Here is a 12,675-nt window from a genome sequence, read left to right on the forward strand (position 1 = left end):
ACTGTCCAGTTATATGGTCAATCCCTGGTCCTATCACACTTAGTTATATGGTACTAGAGTACTGTCAGTTATATGGTCAATCCCTGGTCCTATCACACTTAGGGTACTGTCCAGTTATATGGTCAATCCCTGGTCCTATCACACTTAGAGTACTGTCCAGTTATATGGTCAATCCCTGGTCCTATCACACTTAGAGTACTGTCCAGTTATATGGTCAATCCCTGGTCCTATCACACTTAGAGTACTGTCCAGTTATATGGTCAATCCCTGGTCCTATCACACTTAGTGTACTGTCCAGTTATATGGTCAATCCCTGGTCCTATCACACTTAGTGTACTGTCCAGTTATATGGTCAATCCCTGGTCCTATCACACTTAGTGTACTGTCCAGTTATATGGTCAATCCCTGGTCCTATCACACTTAGTGTACTGTCCAGTTATATGGTCAATCCCTGGTCCTATCACACTTAGAGTACTGTCTGGTTATATGGTCAATCCCTTGTCCTATCACACTTAGAGTACTGTCTGGTTATATGGTCAATCCCTGGTCCTATCACACTTAGTGTACTGTCCAGTTATATGGTCAATCCCTGGTCCTATCACACTTAGAGTACTGTCCAGTTATATGGTCAATCCCTGGTCCTATCACACTTAGAGTACTGTCCAGTTATATGGTCAATCCCTGGTCCTATCACACTTAGAGTACTGTCCAGTTATATGGTCAATCCCTGGTCCTATCACACTTAGAGTACTGTCCAGTTATATGGTCAATCCCTGGTCCTATCACACTTAGAGTACTGTCCAGTTATATGGTCATCTGCAGCAAAGAAAGATCTAAAGATTCTCCAAATGGCTCCTAACAGGGCAACCAGATTCTCTTCATTGATCTAACCGTATGAATATTATCCAAATGCATCAGAATCTCTCATGGCTTCACGATCAAAACAAACTACTATCCAGTCTTCTGATTTTCTTTAGGGATGTTCTATTTTTTTTTAAACACACTGCATTTTTCAGTCCAGTTATTACATAAACACGCATAACCACCAAACCAGACAGGCAAATTCAGTGCAGCTAAAACAACCTAACCCAAGGACAAATCGCCTTAAATCTACAGTTTTATATAGAGCCATAGCTGAATGGAACTCTTTAACAATCCATATTTCTCAGGCAAAAAGTAAATGCACCTTCATGAATAAAATAAAATAACATATAATGTGATAGACCATATGACTGGACAGGAAATAGAACGCATCAATTGAATGTTAAATGTGTTTCCTGTCAGGTATTTGAATCGTCTGTATGGTCTACATGTTGAATGTTTGTGAATTCTTGATTGTGGTTGTTTGTAATGTCTTGTTAATTGGTGTTGGACCCCAGGAAGATTAGCTAGCGTTACAGTGTTAGCTAATGGGGATCCTAATAAAAATTACAAAATGACCTATGACCTTAAGTTCCATGTGAACCTCTATTACTTGGGGGAAATAATAACGTAATTTCTAATATGAACTAAATACAATGAAAGGTATTATTGTTCTCCTAAATAAATACATGTGGGATAAATGTGATATAAAAGCTAACCATGTAGTCCTTTGTAGCTCAATTGGTAGAGTGTGGTGCTTGTAATGCCAGGGTATTGAATTCGATTCCAAAGACCACCCACATGTAAAATGTATCTACACATGCCAAATGCATTTATTATGTTGTTGTTAATTACTAAAAGCCCGGTGGTTATACAGGACCTTTAACAGATTATTGTAAAATGAATGTTTCTAATGCTTTTTGAAAAAAGATAATGATTTAAATCACAACACAGTTTGGTGCATGTTGTTAAAAACAGTTTGCAAATCGCTAGCCTGCCCTTATCATGTTCTCAATCACTAATACTTCCACATAAGAGAAACATGCATGTTACTGAATGTGGAAAAAGCTAGCCTGAGTCCCAGATCTGTCTTGCCGACTCTACTGCTGTCATTGTCACGCACAGACCAGGGACAAGTGCAACGTGGAACGAGATACTGTACCTCTTGGATATGAGCAGCTATTGCTGCTTTCGTGTCAAAGTCGAGAGTCTGGATGCGTTCAACGTACTCCTCTTTCTTCTCACACTGAAAACACACAGTGGGTACAGTAGATTAGGGTCTTAATGAGTGTGTGTAGCCTAGCCTGGGGGACGGACATCCTGTTGGTGAGGTGAAACAGGGGTCCCCTCAAATCCTCAATTATGAGCCAGCTAAAACAACATCTTTCCATTTGAATTTCAGACAAATAAAAGCAAGCAAACACACACAGTGACACACAACTACACACACAGTGACACACAACTACACACACCCCTCCAACTCCTCCTACCTGGACAGCACATCCCAATAAGAGAAGAAGTAATTTCTTCATTTCCTCCAAACTTTGCTCTGAGGAGAAAACCCCCAAAATACAACCCCCACATTAAATTCAGATTAAAGGAGATTCAGATGTAGTCTAACAGGCTGCTGTGTGAATTTGGGTCACTCATCAGGCCAGAGCCTGTCACCAAGGCTAAGCACATCTATCAGACTGATGGTGTGCATTTGAATTACACATCTGCTGAAGACACAGACAGCGAAGGCCCTCAAAGTCTGTCTTATAGGAGTTTTGAGGTCAATTTATAGGGCAGCATTGCAAATTAACTGGTCTGGTTTGAGTTCAGTTTACTCATATGAATAATTATATTATGTCACGGTATGTCAGGGACAACAAATGGAAGGATGATACTGCAAACGCTAAGATGGTGTCAATCATCTTACAAACTGTACTTAACTATGCAGCACAGATACAGTTGGTATTTCTAGTCTCTCAACAGACATGTGTGACTGGCAAACCAAGTCTACAGGTAGGATCTTCATTTGACCACTTTCTCATAGAAGGAAAATAATCCTGCAGCAACAGGAAATGTGAATTATTGTGTGGATTATAATTTATGAACATTTTTGTAATGGTTGATAAAAATGTTGTTGGGGCAAATCAAGTCGGACATTTTTGAGTGGATATGACCAACTTTAAAAGCCCTTTTAAACATGGAATACAATAGAAGTTCGACATTTCCGGCAACAACAGGGTGATCAAATGAAGATGCTACATATGTGGAACTAAAGTAGTACTGTACTTCACATAGAATTAAATGGGCACCGGTAGAATTCAAAGGGTGTACTGCTCTCTCTCTTTGGGTTTCTCAACAGAATGTAAAACGGTGTGGGCATGGTGGGCAAACACACCACAGTGAGGAGTCCTGCCAAGCAGCAACACGCTGGGTAAGGGCATCATGATCAGCTGCCTCAGAGTCTCCTAGGAAAGAGAGAAAAGGGGGGATGAAAGAGGGAGAATGGGTACAGAAAAGGACAACGAAAAAGTGAGACAGGAGGACAAAAAAAAACACTATTGGGATCTGGCCAATGCTATCTGAATGAGTAGGGTTGGGATTGTATAGTCAGGCATTTAAATGTGTTGACTTGGTGCCAACAGACGGAGAGGGACCAGAATGGCTGTAAGAAATGGGCAGTTTCTTTGGTGCTTCTTTATGCATAACCCTTTCAGTCTATAATGCCAGTGGTGCCAAGGCACTTTTCAGTCTGGGGAATTGTTGACCAGACCGGAGTTCAAATAAAATATTTGTATTTTCTTTCAAATATGTAGCACATTTTATTGAGCCTGCGTTGAGTGCCAGGTGGGAGGGGTTTGCACTTTAGGGACTATTCCATTGGTTCCAGGGTAAGCTCAATCGAGCACAGCGAAAGTATTGGAAAGAGACTAAATACTATTTGAACCCATGTCTGTTTGTTGGTCGCTACAGTGGCTAGCTAGGCTAATGTGGTGTGAATGTGTAATGCAGTGTTTAATTTCCCATTGGGAAAACCAGGACCCCTCTTCAGTTCAGGAAACAATTAGTAAAGTCCCTAGTAAGAGAGTTCCAGTCTGGCGATCCATGCAGCTGTGATGCAGTAAAATCAACCACTGCCATCCAACCAACCAGTACATTTTTCCAGTGACCGCGACCCATTTCCAGTGAGGAATGTTCAAGGGACTGGGTTCTGGGGTCACTTTGATTTCCCCCTCGAGCTAAAATCGGATTATGAAGTGAAGTCATTTTTTTTGGACTGCGGTTTATAGCAGAGTTGAGATAAAATCATCTCTTCAACCAGTGATTGGTGCACTACACACAAAATAAGACTTGGATACATTTGACAGAGATTACAGCTGCAACATTGCAGCTGACTATGACAAAAATAATATATCTTTGAAAATCCTGTCACAAAATGCACAAATCTAAGACTAACACAAACTAGGCCAATTCCATCCCAAAATAATTATGTTTAAATATGACAGAATTTGAATCTGTCCTGAAATGAGAGTGTCTGGGAAACAGAATCCATTTCATCTCTTGATCAAGCATTGTAGCCTACATTACTGCAGAGAGAGGAGAGCTGCCGTCTTCATTTGCCATCTTAGCATACCTCCCAAATTGCAATCCACTCCTTTTTGACCGGGGCCCATAAGGAATTCTGAGGGGAATTCATTAGATATCTTGATTGTTCTTGGTGTTTCTTTCCTGTTCTTTTTTGTTTTTTTTGCTGAGCAAGAATCCAAATCAAACCCTTGGGAAAGTAGATTGCTGGTAAACACACCACAGACCCTTTACGTATAAACTACGACAATATCATTTCAAAAGACTATCATTCTTCATGGATTTTTCTAGATGATATACTGTAATGACACACTGTGTGTGCTGTATGATGAGGGTTTGTACAAATGCATGCCCTGTATATAAATACAGACACTAGAATAATTGTGTTTCATACAAACAAACTAGCTAAATACATTCGGTTTCTGATCTTATGTCTGTATAATTGCTCTGTTTTACATCCAAACCGCAGCATTAGACAGATAGACAGTCGTGACTGAGAGGGACTCTCTCGCTCTCTGTCGTGATCCCACCCAAATGGGTCATTCCAAAGCCTTGTAGGTCTGGCACAGGCATTACTGTAGCCTGCCTAACGACACACACTGATGGCACAGGCATTACTGTAGCCTGCCTAACGACACACACTGATGGCACAGGCATTACTGTAGCCTGCCTAACGACACACACTGATGACACAGGCATTACTGTAGCCTACCTAACGACACACACTGATGGCACAGGCATTACTGTAGCCTGCCTAACGACACACACTGATGGCACAGGCATTACTGTAGCCTGCCTAACGACACACACTGATGGCACAGGCATTACTGTAGCCTACCTAACGACACACACTGATGGCACAGGCATTACTGTAGCCTGCCTAACGACACACACTGATGGCACAGGCATTACTGTAGCCTGCCTAACGACACACACTGATGACACAGGCATTACTGTAGCCTACATAACGACACACACTGATGACACAGGCATTACTGTAGACTGCCTAACGACACACACTGATGACACAGGCATTACTGTAGCCTGCCTAACGACACACACTGATGGCACAGGCATTACTGTAGCCTGCCTAACGACACACACTGATGGCACAGGCATTACTGTAGCCTGCCTAACGACACACACTGATGGCACAGGCATTACTGTAGCCTGCCTAACGACACACACTGATGGCACAGGCATTACTGTAGACTGCCTAACGACACACACTGATGGCACAGGCATTACTGTAGCCTGCCTAACGACACACACTGATGGCACAGGCATTACTGTAGACTGCCTAACGACACACACTGATGGCACAGGCATTACTGTAGCCTGCCTAACGACACACACTGATGGCACAGGCATTACTGTAGACTGCCTAACGACACACACTGATGGCACAGGCATTACTGTAGACTGCCTAACGACACACACTGATGGCACAGGCATTACTGTAGCCTGCCTAACGACACACACTGATGGCACAGGCATTACTGTAGACTGCCTAACGACACACACTGATGGCACAGGCATTACTGTAGACTGCCTAACGACACACACTGATGGCACAGGCATTACTGTAGCCTGCCTAACGACACACACTGATGGCACAGGCATTACTGTAGCCTGCCTAACGACACACACTGATGGCACAGGCATTACTGTAGCCTGCCTAACGACACACACTGATGGCACAGGCATTACTGTAGACTGCCTAACGACACACACTGATGGCACAGGCATTACTGTAGACTGCCTAACGACACACACTGATGGCACAGGCATTACTGTAGACTGCCTAACGACACACTGATGGCACAGGCATTACTGTAGCCTGCCTAACGACACACACTGATGGCACAGGCATTACTGTAGACTGCCTAACGACACACACTGATGGCACAGGCATTACTGTAGCCTACCTAACGACACACACTGATGGCACAGGCATTACTGTAGCCTGCCTAACGACACACACTGATGGCACAGGCATTACTGTAGACTGCCTAACGACACACACTGATGGCACAGGCATTACTGTAGCCTACCTAACGACACACACTGATGGCACAGGCATTACTGTAGACTGCCTAACGACACACACTGATGGCACAGGCATTACTGTAGCCTGCCTAACGACACACACTGATGGCACAGGCATTACTGTAGACTGCCTAACGACACACACTGATGACACAGGCATTACAGGACACACACTGATGGCACAGGCATTACTGTAGCCTGCCTAACGACACACACTGATGGCACAGGCATTACTGTAGCCTGCCTAACGACACACACTGATGGCACAGGCATTACTGTAGCCTACCTAACGACACACACTGATGGCACAGGCATTACTGTAGACTGCCTAACGACACACACTGATGGCACAGGCATTACTGTAGCCTGCCTAACGACACACACTGATGGCACAGGCATTACTGTAGCCTGCCTAACGACACACACTGATGACACAGGCATTACTGTAGCCTACATAACGACACACACTGATGACACAGGCATTACTGTAGACTGCCTAACGACACACACTGATGACACAGGCATTACTGTAGCCTGCCTAACGACACACACTGATGGCACAGGCATTACTGTAGCCTGCCTAACGACACACACTGATGGCACAGGCATTACTGTAGCCTGCCTAACGACACACACTGATGGCACAGGCATTACTGTAGCCTGCCTAACGACACACACTGATGGCACAGGCATTACTGTAGACTAACGACACACACTGATGGCACAGGCATTACTGTAGCCTGCCTAACGACACACACTGATGGCATTACTGTAGACTGCCTAACGACACACACTGATGGCACAGGCATTACTGTAGCCTGCCTAAACACACTGATGGCACAGGCATTACTGTAGACTGCCTAACGACACACTGATGGCACAGGCATTACTGTAGACTGCCTAACGACACACACTGATGGCACAGGCATTACTGTAGCCTGCCTAACGACACACACTGATGGCACAGGCATTACTGTAGACTGCCTAACGACACACTGATGGCACAGGCATTACTGTAGACTGCCTAACGACACACACTGATGGCACAGGCATTACTGTAGCCTGCCTAACGACACACACTGATGGCACAGGCATTACTGTAGCCTGCCTAACGACACACACTGATGGCACAGGCATTACTGTAGCCTGCCTAACGACACACACTGATGGCACAGGCATTACTGTAGACTGCCTAACGACACACACTGATGGCACAGGCATTACTGTAGCCTGCCTAACGACACACTGATGGCACAGGCATTACTGTAGACTGCCTAACGACACACACTGATGGCACAGGCATTACTGTAGCCTGCCTAACGACACACACTGATGGCACAGGCATTACTGTAGACTGCCAGGACACACACTTGGCACAGGCATTACTGTAGCCTCCCGACACACACTGATGGCACAGGCATTACTGTAGCCTGCCTAACGACACACTGATGGCACAGGCATTACTGTAGACTGCCTAACGACACACACTGATGGCACAGGCATTACTGTAGCCTACCTAACGACACACACTGATGGCACAGGCATTACTGTAGACTGCCTAACGACACACACTGATGGCACAGGCATTACTGTAGCCTGCCTAACGACACACACTGATGGCACAGGCATTACTGTAGACTGCCTAACGACACACACTGATGACACAGGCATTACTGTAGACTGCCTAACGACACACTGATGGCACAGGCATTACTGTAGCCTGCCTAACGACACACACTGATGGCACAGGCATTACTGTAGCCTGCCTAACGACACACACTGATGGCACAGGCATTACTGTAGCCTACATAACGACACACACTGATGGCACAGGCATTACTGTAGACTGCCTAACGACACACACTGATGGCACAGGCATTACTGTAGCCTGCCTAACGACACACACTGATGGCACAGGCATTAATGTAGCCTGCCTAACGACACACACTGATGGCACAGGCATTACTGTAGCCTACCTAACGACACACACTGATGGCACAGATGTTTACATGGTGGATGTGGTGATATTTAGGGCAGCCGTCTTAAGAAGAGGCTGGTTGACAGTCTGGTGGGTGGCCTGGTGGCCGACCAGATCAGGCCAGGGCCGTGGGCCAGATGTGCAGAGAGATGCTCTCCTCACTTCGAGGGTATTAACCCTTCCCATCATGCATTTCTTGAGACTGTGAGTGTGTGTTTGCGTGTCCCTTCCCTAGAACGAATTTGGTTTGACTTGCCAATCTTTCAAACTCAAATGTTCCACACAGTATAAAAGGGAGGAATGTTTAATGGTGGAAACTTAACTAAGAGGGAACATCCATAGCTGTAACTCACTAGGTAATAGGTTTTGATTTGACGGATGAGAACGGTCAGGTTCAGAATCCTCTGACTGGGGTCGTCGTTCACTTTGTTGACGCTCGGAAGAGTCGCTTTGGGATTTCTGAGGAGAATGAAAACATTATAATAACGTTATAGCAACTTAATTACAACAACGTATTTTAGCTACAGCCACAAAGATGGTAAAAGTGTTACCCGTGTGATTTCTGAAGGAAATGAAATTACATTCAATTTAAATGCTATTTCTAAGACGTATTAGATGCTATTTCTACAGCCACAGAGGTGGTGAGTTATGTGGTAAGCCAGGTGCTATAAATATATTGTACATCTGACTAAACTTGGCTTTAACTCCCATCAAACCTGCTTCTAGCTCTCTCTCTCTGTTTCTCCCTCTTTTTCTGCCCCATTACACCATTCCCTCTGTCAGGCTCATGGCATGATGAACTCACAGCCAAATGGTAGCTGCTCTCTAGCCATAGCATCAGCCTGCTCCACTCGAGCCTGGTCCCAGATCTGTTTGCTCAGTTTTTCTAACTCCTATGGTCCTTGACACGTGTGAGTTGGGAAGACAGCACAAACAGATCTGGGACCAGGTTAGCAACACTCCACTCAAGCACCTAAAAGAGCCCTCCCTTCAGTCATCCACTCCCTTCCCAGCCATTTCAATTTCCCTAACGACTGGCAATCTGACTGACACAGTGACCTAAACCTATTTGGCAGGATGTACCCTGGTATCTGTCCATGGCTGTATTCATTAGGCAGCAAATGGAAGCAAACATTCCAAAACAGGAAGGGACTACCTGAACTGGTCCAATAAGAAACACATATGTTCGATTCCCGTTGCAAAATGTTTCACTACTGTGAGCCCTAATGAGGATGACCCCATAGTCTCTTGTAGGTCTCTGAGCCACTACTGTCTCCCTCCCTGCCATCTGTCTCGCTCTCCACATAAAACTAAACACTATCAACAAGCCCCTGATCCAGAGGGTCTCCATGCAATCCAAGGGATTATCCTAAACCTAACCCACCGGCAGGCCCCAGCATCGTGTGTGTGTGTGTGTGTGAGTGTGTGTAATTAATGCGTGTGGTGTGTGTGTGTATGTATGTATGTGTGTGTGTGTGTGTGGGGGGGGGTGTATTGTTTTTTAGCCAGACTGTGACAGACGCTCTTATCCCCAAGAAGACAGGATATGTATATTTGGGTCCCTTCAAACATAACACATTAGTCCTAGAAATTGATATTACACACCCAAAAAGGCATGTACCTCGGGTTCAGAGCTAGGCTATGTCTACCCATAATAAAAGTTATTCTATGGGGTTATAGTGCCTTTTCATTGGACAGCCTGGGTCTAACAAACCCCCAGCCACACTAATGACTGTCTATCAGAGGGGACATCAGTTTGTGATGATGATAATTCTCCCAGCCATAAGGTACCCCAACAATAAGCTACTCAGTAAGCTCTTGAAGACTTCCTTTAAGACTTTGATGGCTATGGACTTCACACAAAAACCTATTTTGTCCCAGATCTGTTTTGTAATGTCTTGTCAACTCCATCACAGACAGACAGACAGACAGACAGACAGACAGACAGACAGACAGACAGACAGACAGACAGACAGACAGACAGACAGACAGACAGACAGACAGACAGACAGACAGACAGACAGACAGACAGACAGACAGACAGACAGACAGACAGACAGACAGACAGACAGACAGACAGACAGACAGACAGACAGACAGACAGACAGACAGACAGACAGACAGACAGACAGACAGACAGACAGACAGACAGACAGACAGACAGACAGACAGACAGACAGACAGACAGACAGACAGACAGACAGACAGACAGACAGACAGACAGACAGACAGACAGACAGACAGACAGACAGACAGACAACAATGAACACCTTCAGGGCAAGTGAGTGACAAAGCACACACTGTTGTGCTGCATCGACTAGTTAGAGGAACTTCAGCAGCTCTGTGCTGTATTAGTAACAGCTGTATCCACTAACCGACACGCAGAAACAGACAAGAACACAACTTCATTCTGAAAACACTAAATATCAGGCAGAATGACCCTGACCGAACCAGCACAACTTAGAGCTCTAAAAATAGCATTCCTAAAATGCGCTAAATTCTGAGAGGACTGGAGTACAAACAGGTTAAGTGTTATATCACTTTGTACATACATTTTGTTTTGCATGAAGTTGGCAGCAGAACTCACTCTAATTATAGCATGCCCAAATGGAGTCAAAATGGAGTCAAAACAGCCTGGTCCCAGATCTGTTGGTGCTCCTCTTAACTCCACTGATGTCATTGTCACACCAAACATGACAACGACTGACAAGGAGTTAGCATGTTAGCAGAGAGACTGGCCCTAAGACTATAGTCAAAATTACAACCAAGTTAAATAGCCTATTATTATGTAACTTCTCTCGTTATTAGCATGGATGATCACAGCAACATTATGAGCAACACTGTAGCTTGCTGTCAGATGAGCAGAAGCGGTTGATAAGCCAATCATTGACATGGGCTACTGGGTCAAAATGTGTCAAATTCCAGCTACATTAACTGTTTTATCTGGACAGTGCTGCTCATTGGCTTGGATTAGGTTACACCAGGCCGGCATAGAGCCAACTTCCTTATTGGCTGCAGTGCACAGGGCAAAATGTGCAACTAAACAAAACAAAAACAGACTAAACTTACATTTGAATCATGATTTTGTTCAAAAAGACCCCATCCAGTAACTCGGGATAATCCAATGTCATGTTCCCATCGTTTTGCCCAAATGTCTTCACCTAAACAAAACAAAAAAATAAAAACATCATTATTTGCTTATTAATAAGAAAATCAACGCCAAGAACATTTATCATAGCTACATTTTTAACATGCAGAAAGGTACTTACCCAAATGACAAGCGGGCTGAGCATAAATTGCTCCAGATGGGGAAGAAAAACCTCGCTTTCCATCTTGATCGATGTCCTTGATGATTGATCGATCCTTTATCAGCAAAACATATTGGATTTGATGATGACTTATGTAGGCGTCAAAAGATAAATCGTTTGCTTGATAAACAGAGAACACTCTTTATTCAAACATTCGTCCTATCCCTAGAGGTGAATGAAACGCAGGACACAGCCACTGTCATTGTGCGAAAGCCTGCAGCATTTCTTGTGGTCGGCAAAGATCCCGTCGCTTTAGTAAAACTATTTGAGAATTCAAGTAGCTCCCTGCTGCAGCCGCAGTGAGACTGCATAATAGCCCCGTACGCACTTGTGTCGCTAGTACACAAACTAACATGCTACATCATTTGTTTTGAAAATATGTCGATATGTAGCCGTGGACACGCATTGTTCAAAAAAGATTCCATTGGCATTTCCCCCGCAAATGTATTCTGTCACCTACATCCTTTGGAAGGTCCATTCCCTGCTGCTGCAAAGGCATCTGCAGGCAGTCAGGTGGCACACACCTAACGTTACCTCCCTCTTTCTCTCCACTCCTCACTCTCTTTCCCGTACAAAAACACATGCACGCGCGTATCAGTATCCACCACCTACAATTCGACGTTCTGTTGCAGGACACTCAACCCACGAGTGACGCAGTGCCGGGAAAGTAGCCACACTAAGTGTGCAAAAAAAGTTACAACGATCTCTCACTCTGAATAAATCGTATCTGTGTACCGGTCCGTATCTTTGTCATGACAAAACGATAACACACTAACCTCAGTCAAACCATCGCACATCCCTGATGCCACCACCCAAATCAAATAATCCCGAGTTGGTGCTAATCCGCAGGAGCAAAAAGTGCTAATAGAGCTGTCTAAAATATTTTTTTGACCTTAATCTGTT

The 12,675-nt window shown here is 44.5% G+C and overlaps 1 protein-coding gene across 5 annotated transcripts in view; it reads right to left on the reverse strand.

Moving 5' to 3' along the window:
* Positions 1–12,600, reverse strand: part of LOC118364795 (girdin-like) — a 34,723-nt gene extending 22,123 nt beyond the window's left edge. For 2 of the 5 annotated variants that reach the window (XR_008103267.1, XM_052503273.1), the window contains exons 1-7: positions 12,233–12,514; positions 11,734–11,827; positions 11,534–11,625; positions 8,818–8,923; positions 3,251–3,320; positions 2,352–2,410; positions 2,024–2,107 (exon numbers count right to left, since the gene is read on the reverse strand). Coding sequence is in view for 4 of the 5 variants with exons in the window: in XM_052503273.1 (XP_052359233.1) it covers positions 2,024–2,107; positions 2,352–2,410; positions 3,251–3,320; positions 8,818–8,923; positions 11,534–11,625; positions 11,734–11,827; positions 12,233–12,234 (507 nt within the window). In the remaining variant the exon portion in view is untranslated. Of the gene's footprint in view, positions 1–2,023; positions 2,108–2,351; positions 2,411–3,250; positions 3,321–8,817; positions 8,924–11,533; positions 11,626–11,733; positions 12,515–12,548 lie in introns of those variants that run through there. The other 3 variants (XM_052503275.1, XM_052503272.1, XM_052503274.1) reach the window with 3 other exon arrangements.
* Between the last annotated feature and the right edge of the window lie 75 nt (positions 12,601–12,675).

Source organism: Oncorhynchus keta, unplaced genomic scaffold (assembly GCF_023373465.1).
Source record: "Oncorhynchus keta strain PuntledgeMale-10-30-2019 unplaced genomic scaffold, Oket_V2 Un_contig_1690_pilon_pilon, whole genome shotgun sequence".
Classification (NCBI taxonomy): Eukaryota; Metazoa; Chordata; class Actinopteri; order Salmoniformes; family Salmonidae; genus Oncorhynchus; species Oncorhynchus keta.